Source organism: Colias eurytheme, chromosome 5, assembly GCF_061535395.1.
Source record: "Colias eurytheme isolate Ceu_HAF_F1 chromosome 5, ilColEury1 Martin Lab GWU primary, whole genome shotgun sequence".
Taxonomy (NCBI): domain Eukaryota; kingdom Metazoa; phylum Arthropoda; class Insecta; order Lepidoptera; family Pieridae; genus Colias; species Colias eurytheme.
In genome coordinates this window covers 10,442,328-10,456,422 of record NC_142984.1, presented here as the reverse complement: position 1 = coordinate 10,456,422, position 14,095 = coordinate 10,442,328, and the positions used below count along the sequence as shown (strand labels likewise).

Sequence of the window (14,095 nt, the reverse complement as noted above, 5' to 3'; positions counted from 1 at the left end):
TTCAAAGAGAAAGTTGCTAAAAGGAATCCAAAAATGTAACAAAGAAATAGTTGAACGAAAGTGAATTCATAACTTCGCTTTCTGCATTTAAAAACGTAACCCAGTTTTATTTTTTAGTGTAACCTTTGTTTTGATCTGTACGTTTAACGTGGCTTTTCTAGCAAGTACCTAAATTGTAATATGTTTTATTTTACAATAATATCTACTAAATTATGAAAATGATTTTTTTTTTCATGATAGGTCAGAAATAAAATTTTTATGTAATCTGTGTAACTTCTCAAGGAAAAATAAAACTAAAAGATCTTATTTATTTTTAGAAAAACAATTGGAATGGTCGTAATAATTACGAGTTCAAAGGTAAATTTTGCAGAACAAGATTACGAATTTAAGAACATCGATTTAATAAGGGCTGTTTTTTTTAATCCTTGGTTAAAACTTATTCGTCGAATAATGTATAAAACTACCATTTTAAAAACGTATTCTATTTGCCCGTATTTGACAGTTTACGTGACATTTTAATATTATCGTGTAATACTTTATTGGACGGATAAGTTTTATCCAGGCATTGAAAAATCGGCCCTTAATATACTTAAACAACAAAGCCTTAAACAGCATGGAGTATATACTAATATCCCAAATGACAAACAAACCAACGCAGTGCTTTCTCAGAAAAAGTCGCATGCAATAAATAACATTTTAACGAAACGAAAGAATTGAATTTACAATGTAACTACATTATCTCCTTTCCGGCACCCATCTCGCTTCCTCCAACGGGATATAATCATGTTATCTCTTTCGTCACCTATTTTAAACTACATATTCAATGAATTTAAATTTCCCCGAAAGCTTTGGTAAACACGTAGTTTTTCTTCCCTGAATTCTTCTAGGTGATTCTTAAAGTGAATTTACTTAATCGCGTTTTAAATTACGGAATTATTTTTTGTATGTATGCTTAGAACTTTGAAACTATGCCACGGATTTTGAAGCAGTTTTTAATAGACAGAGTGATTTAAGAGTAAGGTTTTAGTATATTATAATTTATTAGGTTTTAGAGTTTAGACAAAGCGGGCGATGCCCATGAAAAGCTAGTGTTTATATAAAACGATCTACCTACCTATCTTATTTTAATTTCACATATTGAAAACACATTTTAATGTAAAATGTGTTTCCGTAAAGCTTATTTTTGTCTTTAATCTAAAATAAATTATCTTAGGAACGATAAGCTACCAAATTAACAAAATCCTACTAAATCTGACTTTTTCTGAGATTTCGTATCAGTGAATTCTTTCGCTTTAATTAAATGAACTAAAATGTACCGTGTTGCAAACTACGTATCGCGTCTTTTTCAGGGTAAATGTATGACCTATATTCAAAAATATTAATTGCTTAAGAAATAAGCAACTTCGTATGTTATGAAAATTCAAAGCATACGTTGTGATATTAAATACTTAATACTAGATGTTTTGAAATTCAAAGCATATACGTTGTAATATTAAATTATTTTAAATACTTAATACTATGTCATAATAACATAATACCTACAAATATCTTGAAGGAATTACGAGCCTTTGCGCTTTTTCCTAGAACATTAATGAAAACAAAGGCTCAGGTAAATCGTTAAATAATTTGAAATCATTTACATACCTGTATATTTCTTTCGCATTAAAACACCATTAGATAAAAGTAAAAAATCAAAGTCGCTAAACGCTTTTCCAACAGAAGCGAATCAGTAATGAGGAGCCAAATTAAGTCACAGCTTAATTACCAAATTTTTTGAAGTTCATTAGAACTGACACGTCCACGACATTTTCTGAGGCAATATGCAAGATTTTACAATTTCACAAGGCTTTTGAATGGAATTCACAATGTAATGTTTAATTTTTAAGGGTGTGCTTCTTGAGGGAAGATGGTTATAAGAATAATAATTGTAACTTTATGAGGAATTCGCTGTTATCAGGTGAACAAAAACTGTAGATAGGACGTTCGTTTATGCTTTCATTATGCGTACTCGTAGTTATTATGTAGACATTATAAATTTGATTTTTATTAAACTTTATGTTCTTTATTACAAGAAAATATTTTGTTTGTTACCAGTTAATTGAGTTTTTATTATAAGAGTAAATTATTACAGTAAAATCCAAATAGGTACATTAACAAAATGAGGGTACCTACTGTGGTCGGACGTCCAGGTCAGTGCTATAGGTCCTACATGAGATGTGTTTAACATATAATAATAATACGAATTTGCAGATTAAATTTGTATAATAGACACAAACATTATAAAAAAATACTGACTTCAAAGTAAAGGAACTAAAAATCAAAATATTAATTTATATTGTTATCTGTCCACTCAACTATTTATCCACCAGTTTATGAGTTCCACCATCCATTCGAACTAAGCAATAGTTTTTTTTTAATGGGTTCACTATACTTATTCGAATATATTATATCGTTAAATATGCGAACCTATATATGATACCTATAGGTACGTTGAAAAGTTATCAGAAGTAGCTGATTTTATGTGTCATTGCTATGGAAAATAAATCAATAAATATAATGTTTATTGATATAAAATAATCAAGTAGGTACTGTCTGATCTATAACTAGGTACATAAACTAAACTGAGTAATGACATGTAAGTATTATTTACTAGGGAAAAACCTTAATTTATAGTTGCTAAATATTGAGCAATAAACGAATATATAAAAGTAAATTATAATAGCGGAACATTAACTCATTTCGGTGTCAATTAGCAACTTCTACATGTCATTGAGAGAACTCGTAATGAGTTGAAAGTTTACAACTCGGTGAAATACCGAAATTCTCGCGTCCGACTTAAATAACTAACTTGAGAACATCGTTAGTTTAATGCAATATATTTTTTTTCATGTACTCATGAAATAAAATGGAATGGAACAATCCGGTTGAGTATTTTTATGAAAGAATAATGCTTCATAATATTTTTGAACATCTTATTGCAACGCTCTTTAGAGGGAAATCTATACTAATATTATAAAGCTGAAGAGTTTGTTTGTTTGTTTGAACGCGCTAATCTCGGGAACTACTGGTCCGATTTGAAAAATTCTTTCGGTGTTACATAGCCCATTTATCGAGAAATGCTATAGGCTATATATCATCACGCTAAGAGGAGCGTAGCAATGCGGGTGAAACCGCGGGAAACAGCTAGTTAAACATAGAATTAGTAGGTACACCTAACTCTTTTAAAACCGATAAACATGCTGGTAATGATTTTTTATTTTTGGTTATGAAAATACTATATATAACTACATGAACAGTTATAGCTAGTTTGATTAGATGAAGAAGAGTCAAATCTATAAATGACTTAACAGCAAATCGTGTAATTAGCATTGAGACTACATTTAATAAGGCAAGAAAAAGGTAAGATTGTATGCAGTCTTCTTAAATTTTCATCTTTTCAATAAGAAATTCTCAAAATAATCAATACATTCAAGCATCCAAATGCTTGCATTGCAAAAGTTATTCAATCTGTAGACGAACATCAAAATATTGAAGAAGTTTCGCGAGTCACAGATGCTACTACATAACTACAGAATCGTGACTATTTTGTTAAAAAACAAAATGCTATAGTTGAAGTCTAAAAATACAAAAAAAAAACAGTCCATATCAAAAAAAGTGAAGTTTCGTGTCAAATGCATTATTTATACATCTGTTTCACTGATCGATTTTCTTACGGAAGAAATGTGATCAGCCTTCTGTGACCTGCCAGACATTTATTCCCTCGAATCTACACACAAGATGTACAAAGAGGCCGTCAAAATTACTACTGAAATAGTATAGCTTCCAAATAATTTCATAACTCAACTAAAGAAATACTATGTGTTAATCTTTGAATTTAATTATGTTCCAACGTATAAATAGTTCCTTTGAAATGAACTACGATAAATGATTTGAAACATAGACTAAACAGTTTTGCAAGTAAACCGATAGACGTCTTTGATATAAGGTACAATATACGCACGACCATACATCAGAGAGATTTATCGAACAATCTAGAAGAATGTTTATGTAGTACGTTCGCGGTTCGCTGCAATATACTGGAATATTGTAAATATTACTATGTTTAGTTGTGGTGGAGGTGATAATTTGAAATCTTATGAAGTAACTTTTATAGCACATCTTGAATGCAATATTTATTAAGCTATTGCATAGCTTCCTTCCTTTAGGCCTTGAGCGCGGGGACCGAATCGAGAAATTCCGTAACGAAAAAAACCTCACGCTCCCACTCCAACGGGCTCGGAGGTGTGGCTTGAAGGCATGCTATGCAATAGCTTTACCGCGGCAGTCCCGGGTGCCACACGTCTTTTTTTTAATTATTGTCTTTGAATGGTTCGTATATGTATACTATAGCATACCATGGTTTGGCTAGGGTGATTTGTAGATGAATAAAATATATTAAAATTTAAAAAGTAGGTATATTATTGGCTTTCAGAACTTGTTTATACGTTGCTGAATTTGCTGAATTGAAAAAAGGCAGAGCATAGAATTCCTCTATTTAACCATTTTTATGAACTGCAAATTAAATTCGCAATTTGTTGTTCCACATGACAGTATGCCTCTTCAATTTACTCTTTTTTTAAACCATTCTTTAAAGTACATTAAATCCATCCATCATCAGACATAACATATAACACAAGTAGCAAAAAATAAACAGCTAATAGTCCATGAAGCAATAATACTTGGAGATCAAAAAGATGATTAAGATAAACATAATCGACCCGGATTGCACGAGGAAGTGGAATACAATACGAAAGGGTTAATACTAATGGTTTGAGTACTTATAGATGTAAGAATGTTTATTTGGCTACTTGAAGAGCAGATAGTAGATATTCTTTTATGGCAGGTAATTTGAAACGCTTCTAAAGTTGCAAATAATGCAAAAATAGACTGAAAACTGAGAATTATGTCACCAGGAAAAGTGCGCAGATGGAGTACCATAGATTAGTAAATAGTTACGTAAATATAAGCAGTGAAATATATATACATACTTTCATTTATTTTTGACTTAGAGGCAAGTAGTTTTGCCTGGTAGCTTTTACTATGGTTACCTGGAAGAGATCACTAATAAGTGATAGGACCGCCAAATAAGTTGCACCTACTCTTTTTTTCTTTAAAGTGTAATAAATGTAGTCCTCAGTCTAACTAAGGTTTAGTTTAGATTTAAGATGTACTTTTCTGTTTTAATCAAGAAATTCACTGCCACAAAAGTTAAACTAAAACCTACGTTATAATATTATCTAACCAATTTCCATGAAACGATATTGAACCGGTCAAGATCAGATGATTGTTTCTGAGAAACGGGGTTTGTCCGCAAATAATATTCAATTTTGTTCTGAAGGTTAAATTAATTATAATACTACCCTGAATATTTACAACTACAACTAAATAGTAATTTTAGAGATAATCCTTAATTTTTTAAATTGATAAAAAGTACGAAGAAAATTATATTTCGGTCTACAAGACGCATATTATTTTAAAAGAGATTATCAATAGTATTTTCTAGTGTTTGATTTTACGCGGGTATTATACATTTAGACATTAAAGATTTTAACGGACTGTAAACGCGATTTATTTAATTATTATCCCAACGTTTCGCAAACTTTGCAGCGAGCGTGGTCGGAAGACTGTCTCCCCGTGATGTAATAATATAATGAATAAAATCGAATTAAAATCCGTTAAAATCTTTAATTCCTAGAGATTAAGAGAATAAAACAGAGTTCATAAAAGTTGATCCCATAATAAATTAACTCATTTGAATGCGAAGTTCCACTACAGAATAAAGTTTTTTCTCATCAACAAATACTAGAAATCCCCTGCAATTTCTAAAGACCTAATCTACTAGCAATTAGGAAACTTAACGGTTCCGCGAAGTCTCAATGCAGGGACGGAATTTCCTCCAAGTATTTTGTCTCTTGCCAATACTTCCAAGTTGATAGCGCAAGTTCGAACTGAATATACGTAAGTATAATCCACATTTGTAGGATATCTGGGAGTAAAAAAATTGACAATGTATAACAGCTGTAGTCAATTTCCAAAAATATTTTCTAGGATCCATTACAATTGTTATGTGGAGCAATTGCAAAGTAAAAAAAAACAATAGGTTGATTAAGATCATCATCTAGGTAATTTCATTTATTATATAGTTAGGTTTTCTTCCTGAACCAGGATAAAAAATTGTACAGGTTTTGTGAAATACCTACACACGATTGGTGAAATACTGACACATATATTTTTACATTAATTTTAACTAAGAACACTGAATGTAGACTTAAAAATAACAGTTTCTATTTATATACAACTGTATTTTTTAGTCGTTCATCACATCAATCACACGTGAAGGAAAATCTGACAGAACGGTCTGACAAAGGTCGTCTGACCTTCTAGAGAACCGCAGATTTACATTATCTCTCAAGTATAAGATACCTTCTAGTATTCACACGTCAATTGACATTAAAATCAGTCATAATTAACTAGCTTTCCGCCCGCGGCTTCGCCCACCCTAAAACCTAATAAAATATATACTAAAACCTTCCTCCTGATTACTCTATCTATTAAAAAGAACCGCATCAAAATCTGTTGCGTAGTTTTAAAGATTTAAGCATACCTACATAGGGACAGAGAAAGCGACTTTGTTTTATACTATGTAGTGATGTTTTAATATCTTAAAGAAACATGAACGTCAAAGGACGAAATACTTCTCTAACAAAATCATATTACATGGATACATTGTTTGCATTTCACACAATTCTTGCAGTCGCGAGAACTCCTATTCCAAAATTCAGCTAAAGATCTTCTCGACAATTAAGAAAGTTCAAATCGTTTCCAGACTCAAAAGCGTCAGGAACCGGATGAATTTCCTAAATGCACTTTGTCTCTTTTCTCATTAAGACTTTAGAAAATGAAGAACTTAGTTAATTCAAGTGTTCGTTAACAGCTAATATCAATTAATTCCTAGTAAAGTGGCATTACATAACAAATGTCATTTTGTGAAGTGAACTCCAAACGTATATTTTACGAGCGGTCCGCTCCGGCTTCGCCCGTGGTACATATTTCGCAATAAAAGGTAGCCTATGTTCTTTCTCAGGGTCTAAAGATTATCTGTGCCAAATTTCATCAAAATCGGTCCAGTAGTTTATGCGTAAAAACCATACATACATACATACAAACCTTTCCACATTATAATATTAGTATAGATATCGGTATAGATTGAAAGCAGTAAGTACAATGCATCTATTTAACAAAAAAGTAATAAAAAAACCTCATGAAAAATGCTTACACAGTCAGGATTGATCAAAAAATCAATAAATATCGCTTAAAACCAGCTGCATTTTACAAGCTTCATCTATTAGGTAGTATTTGTCAAAGCTGTGTTTTGTCTGTGTCACCATATAAGAATTAATGATAACAGGATCTAACATATAGGCTAGAATTATTTGCTGAACAAGAAAGGCCTATTTACATTTTTACATATCAAGATTGTTAGAAATTGAATTAGCATAGTTCTGCGATCGTTTTAGTTCCAGAGGGTTACCATGATGTCACAGAGCATAACTTTTACCAGTTTAGGAAGGTGATGGCGCTAGACGACCTATCTTAATACATAATATATGTATATAAATCTCGTGTCACAATGTTTGTCCTCAATGGACTCCTAAACCACTTAACCGATTATAATAAAATTCGCACATCATGTGCAGTTCGATCCAACTTGAGAGATAGGGTAGTTTAAACATGTAGGTACTACGGGCGAAGCCGGGGCGGACCACTAGTAATAATATATACGACGACCTATAGCCCTGTCACTATTCCACACTGGGATTAATACTGCTTTAAGACGTCAGGTAACCATCTTCTCCTTATCAACATATGGAACGGATTGTCATGTTTTGTAGATTTCGTTTAAATTTTATCTGTATTATCCAATTACGAAAGAGCTTACTCAGTGTATTATGATGAGGGTAAAGGTATATCGAATATCAAGGAGGTGCTTCATTGTGCTCGTAATTTCTTTCGCGTATACCAATTGTATTTATTTTCGTTCAGTAACACTGATATTATTTGAACATATTCTGCGTTGGAAATGTTTACAATATAGAGAATATATTCATCCGAGTTAAATTTGAGCTCTTGTATATTTAATTTTAACGTAAAAATATTGGTTTCAATTTGTATTATCTTGTAAAAATAGTATTGTGTTTGAATGTTATTGTTATATTGAAATCTTTTAAAATCCGCTTTTGTGTTTATTTTGTTTATTTTGATTTACTACGTGTTAACAAGGCGTTATAATTTAATTTACGAATTATATGAATAGGAAGAGCTCCTATTCATATAATTCATAGCCGACTTAGTGACGAGAATAATGGATAGAGGATCATTTAATTTGATATTCCAATATGCGTTTTTTTCTTAATAATAGAGTAAGAGCCCAGTGCCACAAGACTTACTTGTTGTCTAAAAGTCAGTATTATTTTACTATTAGGTATAATAATATATTATTATTAATAAAAATCAATCACTGTTATAAAATTAAGTTAAAGGACGTGTGGCACTCGAGGAATGCCGTGGTAAAGCTAAATTGCATAGCATCGCATCGCTGTGCCGGTTGGTGTTAGGTTATTCGTTACGGAATTTTTACATTCGGTCGCCGCGCTCATAGTCTGAGATAAAACCTATGCAATAGCTTAACATATTAGAATAAAATGCTATATATATGCCTACTTCCTGGATGTTCTATACCTAATTACGAAACAAGAACTTATAAAACATTTCATCACAGTAATGATATACAAGTGAGCGTCTCGTTAAAATACAAGGTATTGATTTTGTTTCATTGTAAAAATCAAATAGTCATATTACAAAACTATCTACAAAATGTTTATACATCAATAAAGATTTTTGTATTTGTATTTGTATTTCAGTCATAGGTATATCGAAACGGAATAACTTTTACTGATATGTCCAATACTTGCTATTAATACAAAACATTCCCAAGTGAAACAAATTAAATCAACATCCATATCAAACATAACTACATAAATAACTCAACAATTTCGATATTTTTAACATGAGGGTATTTCAACAAATAGTTCGCAAATTTTATTTGAACAGTAATAAAAATAAGGGGTTTATTTTCAAACTAGCTGCTACCCGCAGCTTCACCCGCGTGGAAAAGATACATTTTCATGGTATAAACTTTTATCAGCTCTTATTTTATCCCCTTGGCGGTATAATTATTGATCAAAATACTTTCTTAGCGGATGCTTTTGTTGTAACATCTACCTGCAGGCCAAATTTCAGCCCGTGTCCGTCCAGTGGTTTCGACTAGGTATGCGTTGATAGATCACTATGTCAGTCAGTAACCTTTGAGTTATAGGTATATTTGTATTTAGATTATGTAATTCGGTTCGTTTATTTTTATTTTACTTATCTTGTATTAAATCCTGCTTGTTTTATTTATAAGAATCGTTAGAAATAGCGGTTCGTAAGGGATTTACCAAGCTCTCAAACTTAAGTGGCGTCTTAGGTCAAGACCCAAAGGTGTCTAGAAAGCCAATGTACGCTCTCTCGGGATGAAATAAAATTGTATGAATGTTTATTTTATTTTCGCTTTAAAAATGCAAAACCTTTAAGGGAAGCCATAAGAAGAACGCTAGAACATTATTGAAAACATTTAATATGTACCTACGCTTCTACATTATAAAGTTTGTTTTTTTTTTGTTTGTTTTTAGATATTATATACAGTCAAAAACAGCTTAACCGATTTGAAAATTATTACATCAGGTGAAGCTTTAAAAAATTCACCTAACAGAAAAATAAGGATTAGTTCAAACAATGTTTTTTACAGTGCTAAAAGGATTGAAAAATTAAAATAGCTCTTTTTAAGAGAAACTTTTCGAAAAATCTGACTTCATCCTATAGCTTTTAGTGAAATACGCAAAGAAAAATCGAAACTTCAGAAATATCAATAAAAAATTGAATTCAAACGAAATATTTCCAATGACCTTTCAGATAAATGAAGCGAATCAACGAAATTGGTGTTTCCATTAAAAGTTTTTGATTCATTAAAAGTCTGTTCTAGTATTTACTTATATTTGAATATTATTTTCGAAATAGAATGATTTATGCGGGAATATTTTAGAATTTATTTTCTATTTGAATTATTTAATATATTTTGGGTTGTCATATTTGTAGCAAAAAATCCAGGTCCTTAATATTTTAAAAGTATTGTGTTTAGTTATCAGTTTTTACACCTTTGAAATCAAGTCTTACAACAGCGTAGGTTATAGATTATAGATTAGGGCATAAAAGCAAATTACTTTTAAAGAAAAAGAAGTAAATAGATAGGTATATAAAATATAAAAAAAAAATATAGAGCAGATAAAACTTCATATTTCTATTGGTAACTTAACGAAACCTTACAGATCATTTCAGTAATTGAAATATAACCCAGATAAATGTATATTTATATAATAAACTCAAAATCTAATTTAACGAAAAATGAATAAATACAACATTTCTATATTAACGGCAAAACATTTGTATTATGCCTATTAGTATGGATGTCATGATACACAAAAAAGAGGTATAAGACAAGCAAATGACCCTTATTTTGCAAACTATGAAACTAGAAAGACCCTAATATTTTATCTAAAGTAGCATCGACTTTAGCAAAGTTGCAGAAAAATTGCTTCCATATTTTTTCTGCCGTCATTTATATTTGTAAAATATCACTAAAGCGTGACATCCTAATTTATTCAACGCATTTTGACTGTCACTGCTTGTAGATTTCTAGAACTTAGTAGAAGTTACGTGATTTTTATACTAAATTTTATGAGTTTAAGTGAAAGGTTAATGTTATTAATCTTATTTATCTTTTATTAATCTTCTAATTCGAAAACTAGAGGATGTTTTTATTACAAAAAAATAAACACTCTAGTAAGCTCGTGAAGAGCAAATCCAAGGGAAGAACATCCATACTATCTATAGGTATACTAATATTGTAAAGCTGAAGAGTATGTTTGTTTGTTGAACACGCTAATCTCAGGAACTACTGGTACGATTTGAAAAATTATTTCGGTGTTTGATAGCCCATTTATCGAGGAAGGCTATAGGCTATATATATAATCACGCTAAGACCAACAGGAGCGGAGTAAACCATAATAGTAAATGTCTTCCAAATAGTATCTACTTCAACAAAATATCCACTTTGATACAATTCAGTTCAGAACTAGCATAAAAGCTCGCGAATCATTATAAAAGAACACGTTTTGCAAGAGCCGCTTCGAGAAATTGCATCTATTTTAAAAGTATGAAACATATTATAAGAAATGTAAATATGCAGAGTGTGTGTATTTTTGTATGGAAAATGTTTAAGCGAAATATGTGTGTTGATTTTTTTTAATAAGAACATAATATTGAACAACGAAGTTGGACTGAATACGGTATTCATTTATTAGAAGTTCGAATTTCCGACACGATACTATTTACTCAGAACAAGAAATAAATAAAATAGAATTATGGTATTAAAGTTACTCACACATCTACACGAAATCTGGTAAAAACCTACTCTTTTGACGTGACAACGTCTTATAATTCGATAGAGCCGGCTGCACGCACGAAAAAACATGACTCATGCTGCGTTACTTCGCTCTGAGGCGTTCCATGTAAGGGTTGAAGTGCGAGCGAGAGCGCGGAACGAGCGACAAAGAAGCACAATCGGACGTTGTAACGTTCAACTATCGTCAGTAAACCGACTTTACAGACAACCAATTTTTTTATAAGCAGACTTTACCATGCAATCAAATGAACAGTCACATGGATTTACGGAAACACACGTCAAAGATTATTATTTCCAAATGTCCAAACGTTGAAATTAGTAGGTTAGAACTTATAGCATAATATAATAATTAAAGCATTGCTCATTTTGGGAATTAAAATTTCACGAAACGCTCGTCTGTAAGCCAAATTTAAAATATTCCAGTTTAGTTTTTCACTGCGCGGTATTTGCGAGATAATTTTTGAAATTAAAGTGGGATTTAAGACGTGGTTCCGTTGCGTAGTTATATAAATAAGCATACGTATAGGGACATAGTTACAGAGAAAGCAACTTTGTTTTATACTATTTAGTGATAAGAGGTCGATATTGATATCGAGAGGTAGATACGTTGACAGTAGAGTGATCTACCGTCGAATTGTCTATAGATCATGTTTCAGTGTCAGAAAACATGACCATTCAAAATGGTCATGTAATACTGTAAATAAAACCGAAAAAAGTCTGTGCCGCGCACACGTGTCAGAAGTGAAACTTCTTTGGCGAGATTCAAAGATACCAAAATCGTCGCTTTACTCCATGACGTAGCAATTCTGGAAAGTTCTTATATGAACATCAACACTTAAAGCGAAGTACTCGAATCTCTGTAATGAATCCAGCTATCAACTCAACTGTACTTTCCTAAACATCACTACATAGTATAAAACAAAGTCTCTTTCTCTGTCTCTATGTCCCTATGTATGCTTAAATCTCTAAAACTACGTAACGGATTTGGATGCGGTTTTTTTTTAAAGATAGAGCGATTCAAGAGGAAGGTTTTGAGTATATAATTTATCAGCAAACAACAGTAAAGTCGGTTTTAAGAATTGTTCAAGACTGGACGCATTTATCTAAATAAGTGAAATATTAATATCTACGACTCTAGGTATTTCAAGTTTTATTTGCAATTCCATTTAATAATTATTTTGTATAGTTTATTATTTATGAGGGTAGTAGACTATAATAAGTATCTTTTGAAATTAATTATTTTCTATCCTTTGATAAATTATGATTATTTATATTTTCTTCATTATTCATCTCGTACACTTCAACTCACAAAGTGGTCACTAATTAAAGTTATAATCCATTATATTTAATAATTTAGACATTTTACATATTATGAAATTACTTCAATTTATTTAGTCAGGTCTTGACTCTACAAAACTCTAGGTTAAGAATTTATATCGGAAAATATCTGAAACCCAGAAAATTTTAGACGAATATACAAAAAGAACCTCAGCCGGTATAAAAGCCAATTAGTGAATTGGTAGTACCTACATATTTTTTTATAAAAATCCATCGTTAGTAAACCTAAAGCCCTAAGTAAACCTGTTAAAAATAAATAAATAAAAATGTTGTGCTTAAATTCTAGTGTAAGAAAACATACCTACATAAATATAACACGTATTTTATTGAATAAAACCTAAATAGTTTTATGAAGGATTTTATTCATATCTTCAAAATATTTGTCTCACGCTTTATAACACAAAGAATTATATTATCTAGTAAGTAGGTACCTACTTAGGGAATATCATAGAACACCATGATCTATCTCCCGTAGAAAAACTATTTATAATCAACCCTAATAAACAAAAAAAAAAATTTAAAATAATATTATCTACACTTACCATAAATCATAGTGACGAAAAGCATAACCGCATTTAAAAAATACGTATGCCACTTAATTTTCTTCAGATCAGCCATCATTAATATCTACTAATTAACAACACTATATTATATTTAATTTCACACCCGTTTTCTTTTCATCGTAACACTTCTAATTCCATAATTAGTCCGACAAAAACCATGTCACAACTTATTCCGACTGTCACATAAAGTGTCAGAGTTAAATACGAGAAACGAATTTAAAAATGACATGACATAAATGGGATATTTTTAAACTGGCATTACGTTAATCGGGACTAGTTTATCGTAACCGCGTGTGGGGATTACCCTCATAGCGCCAGAACTAACTTAAAATATATTTTGTTTCGAGCAATTAATTCACTTAATCCTTTCCTTTTAAAGTTTGAGTGTTGCACTTCATTTCTGTTAATTTTGCGAACGGTACACTTTGCACTTTCATCCTTTACGGCTACAATCTTGCAGGAATAACGTTTGTTATACGCGGATCGTACGTAGAACGATTTGTCTCGTTAGGCGCTACACGTCCACTCGGACGGGACGGTTCCATCGTACTGACTTACATAAGGGATCAGTCCTATGCCAGCAGTCTGGGATGTG

The 14,095-nt window shown here is 31.2% G+C and overlaps 1 protein-coding gene across 1 annotated transcript in view; it reads right to left on the bottom strand.

Annotated features, from left to right (window-relative positions):
• LOC149908644 (uncharacterized) overlaps window positions 1-14,037 on the bottom strand; it is a 62,033-nt gene extending 47,996 nt beyond the window's left edge. Inside the window, exon 1 of the mRNA XM_090102121.1 lies at window positions 13,480-14,037. Within this exon, the coding sequence (XP_089958247.1) occupies window positions 13,480-13,558 (79 nt within the window). The 5' untranslated portion in view covers window positions 13,559-14,037. The remainder of the gene's footprint in view (window positions 1-13,479) is intronic.
• Window positions 14,038-14,095: the final 58 nt, after the last annotated feature.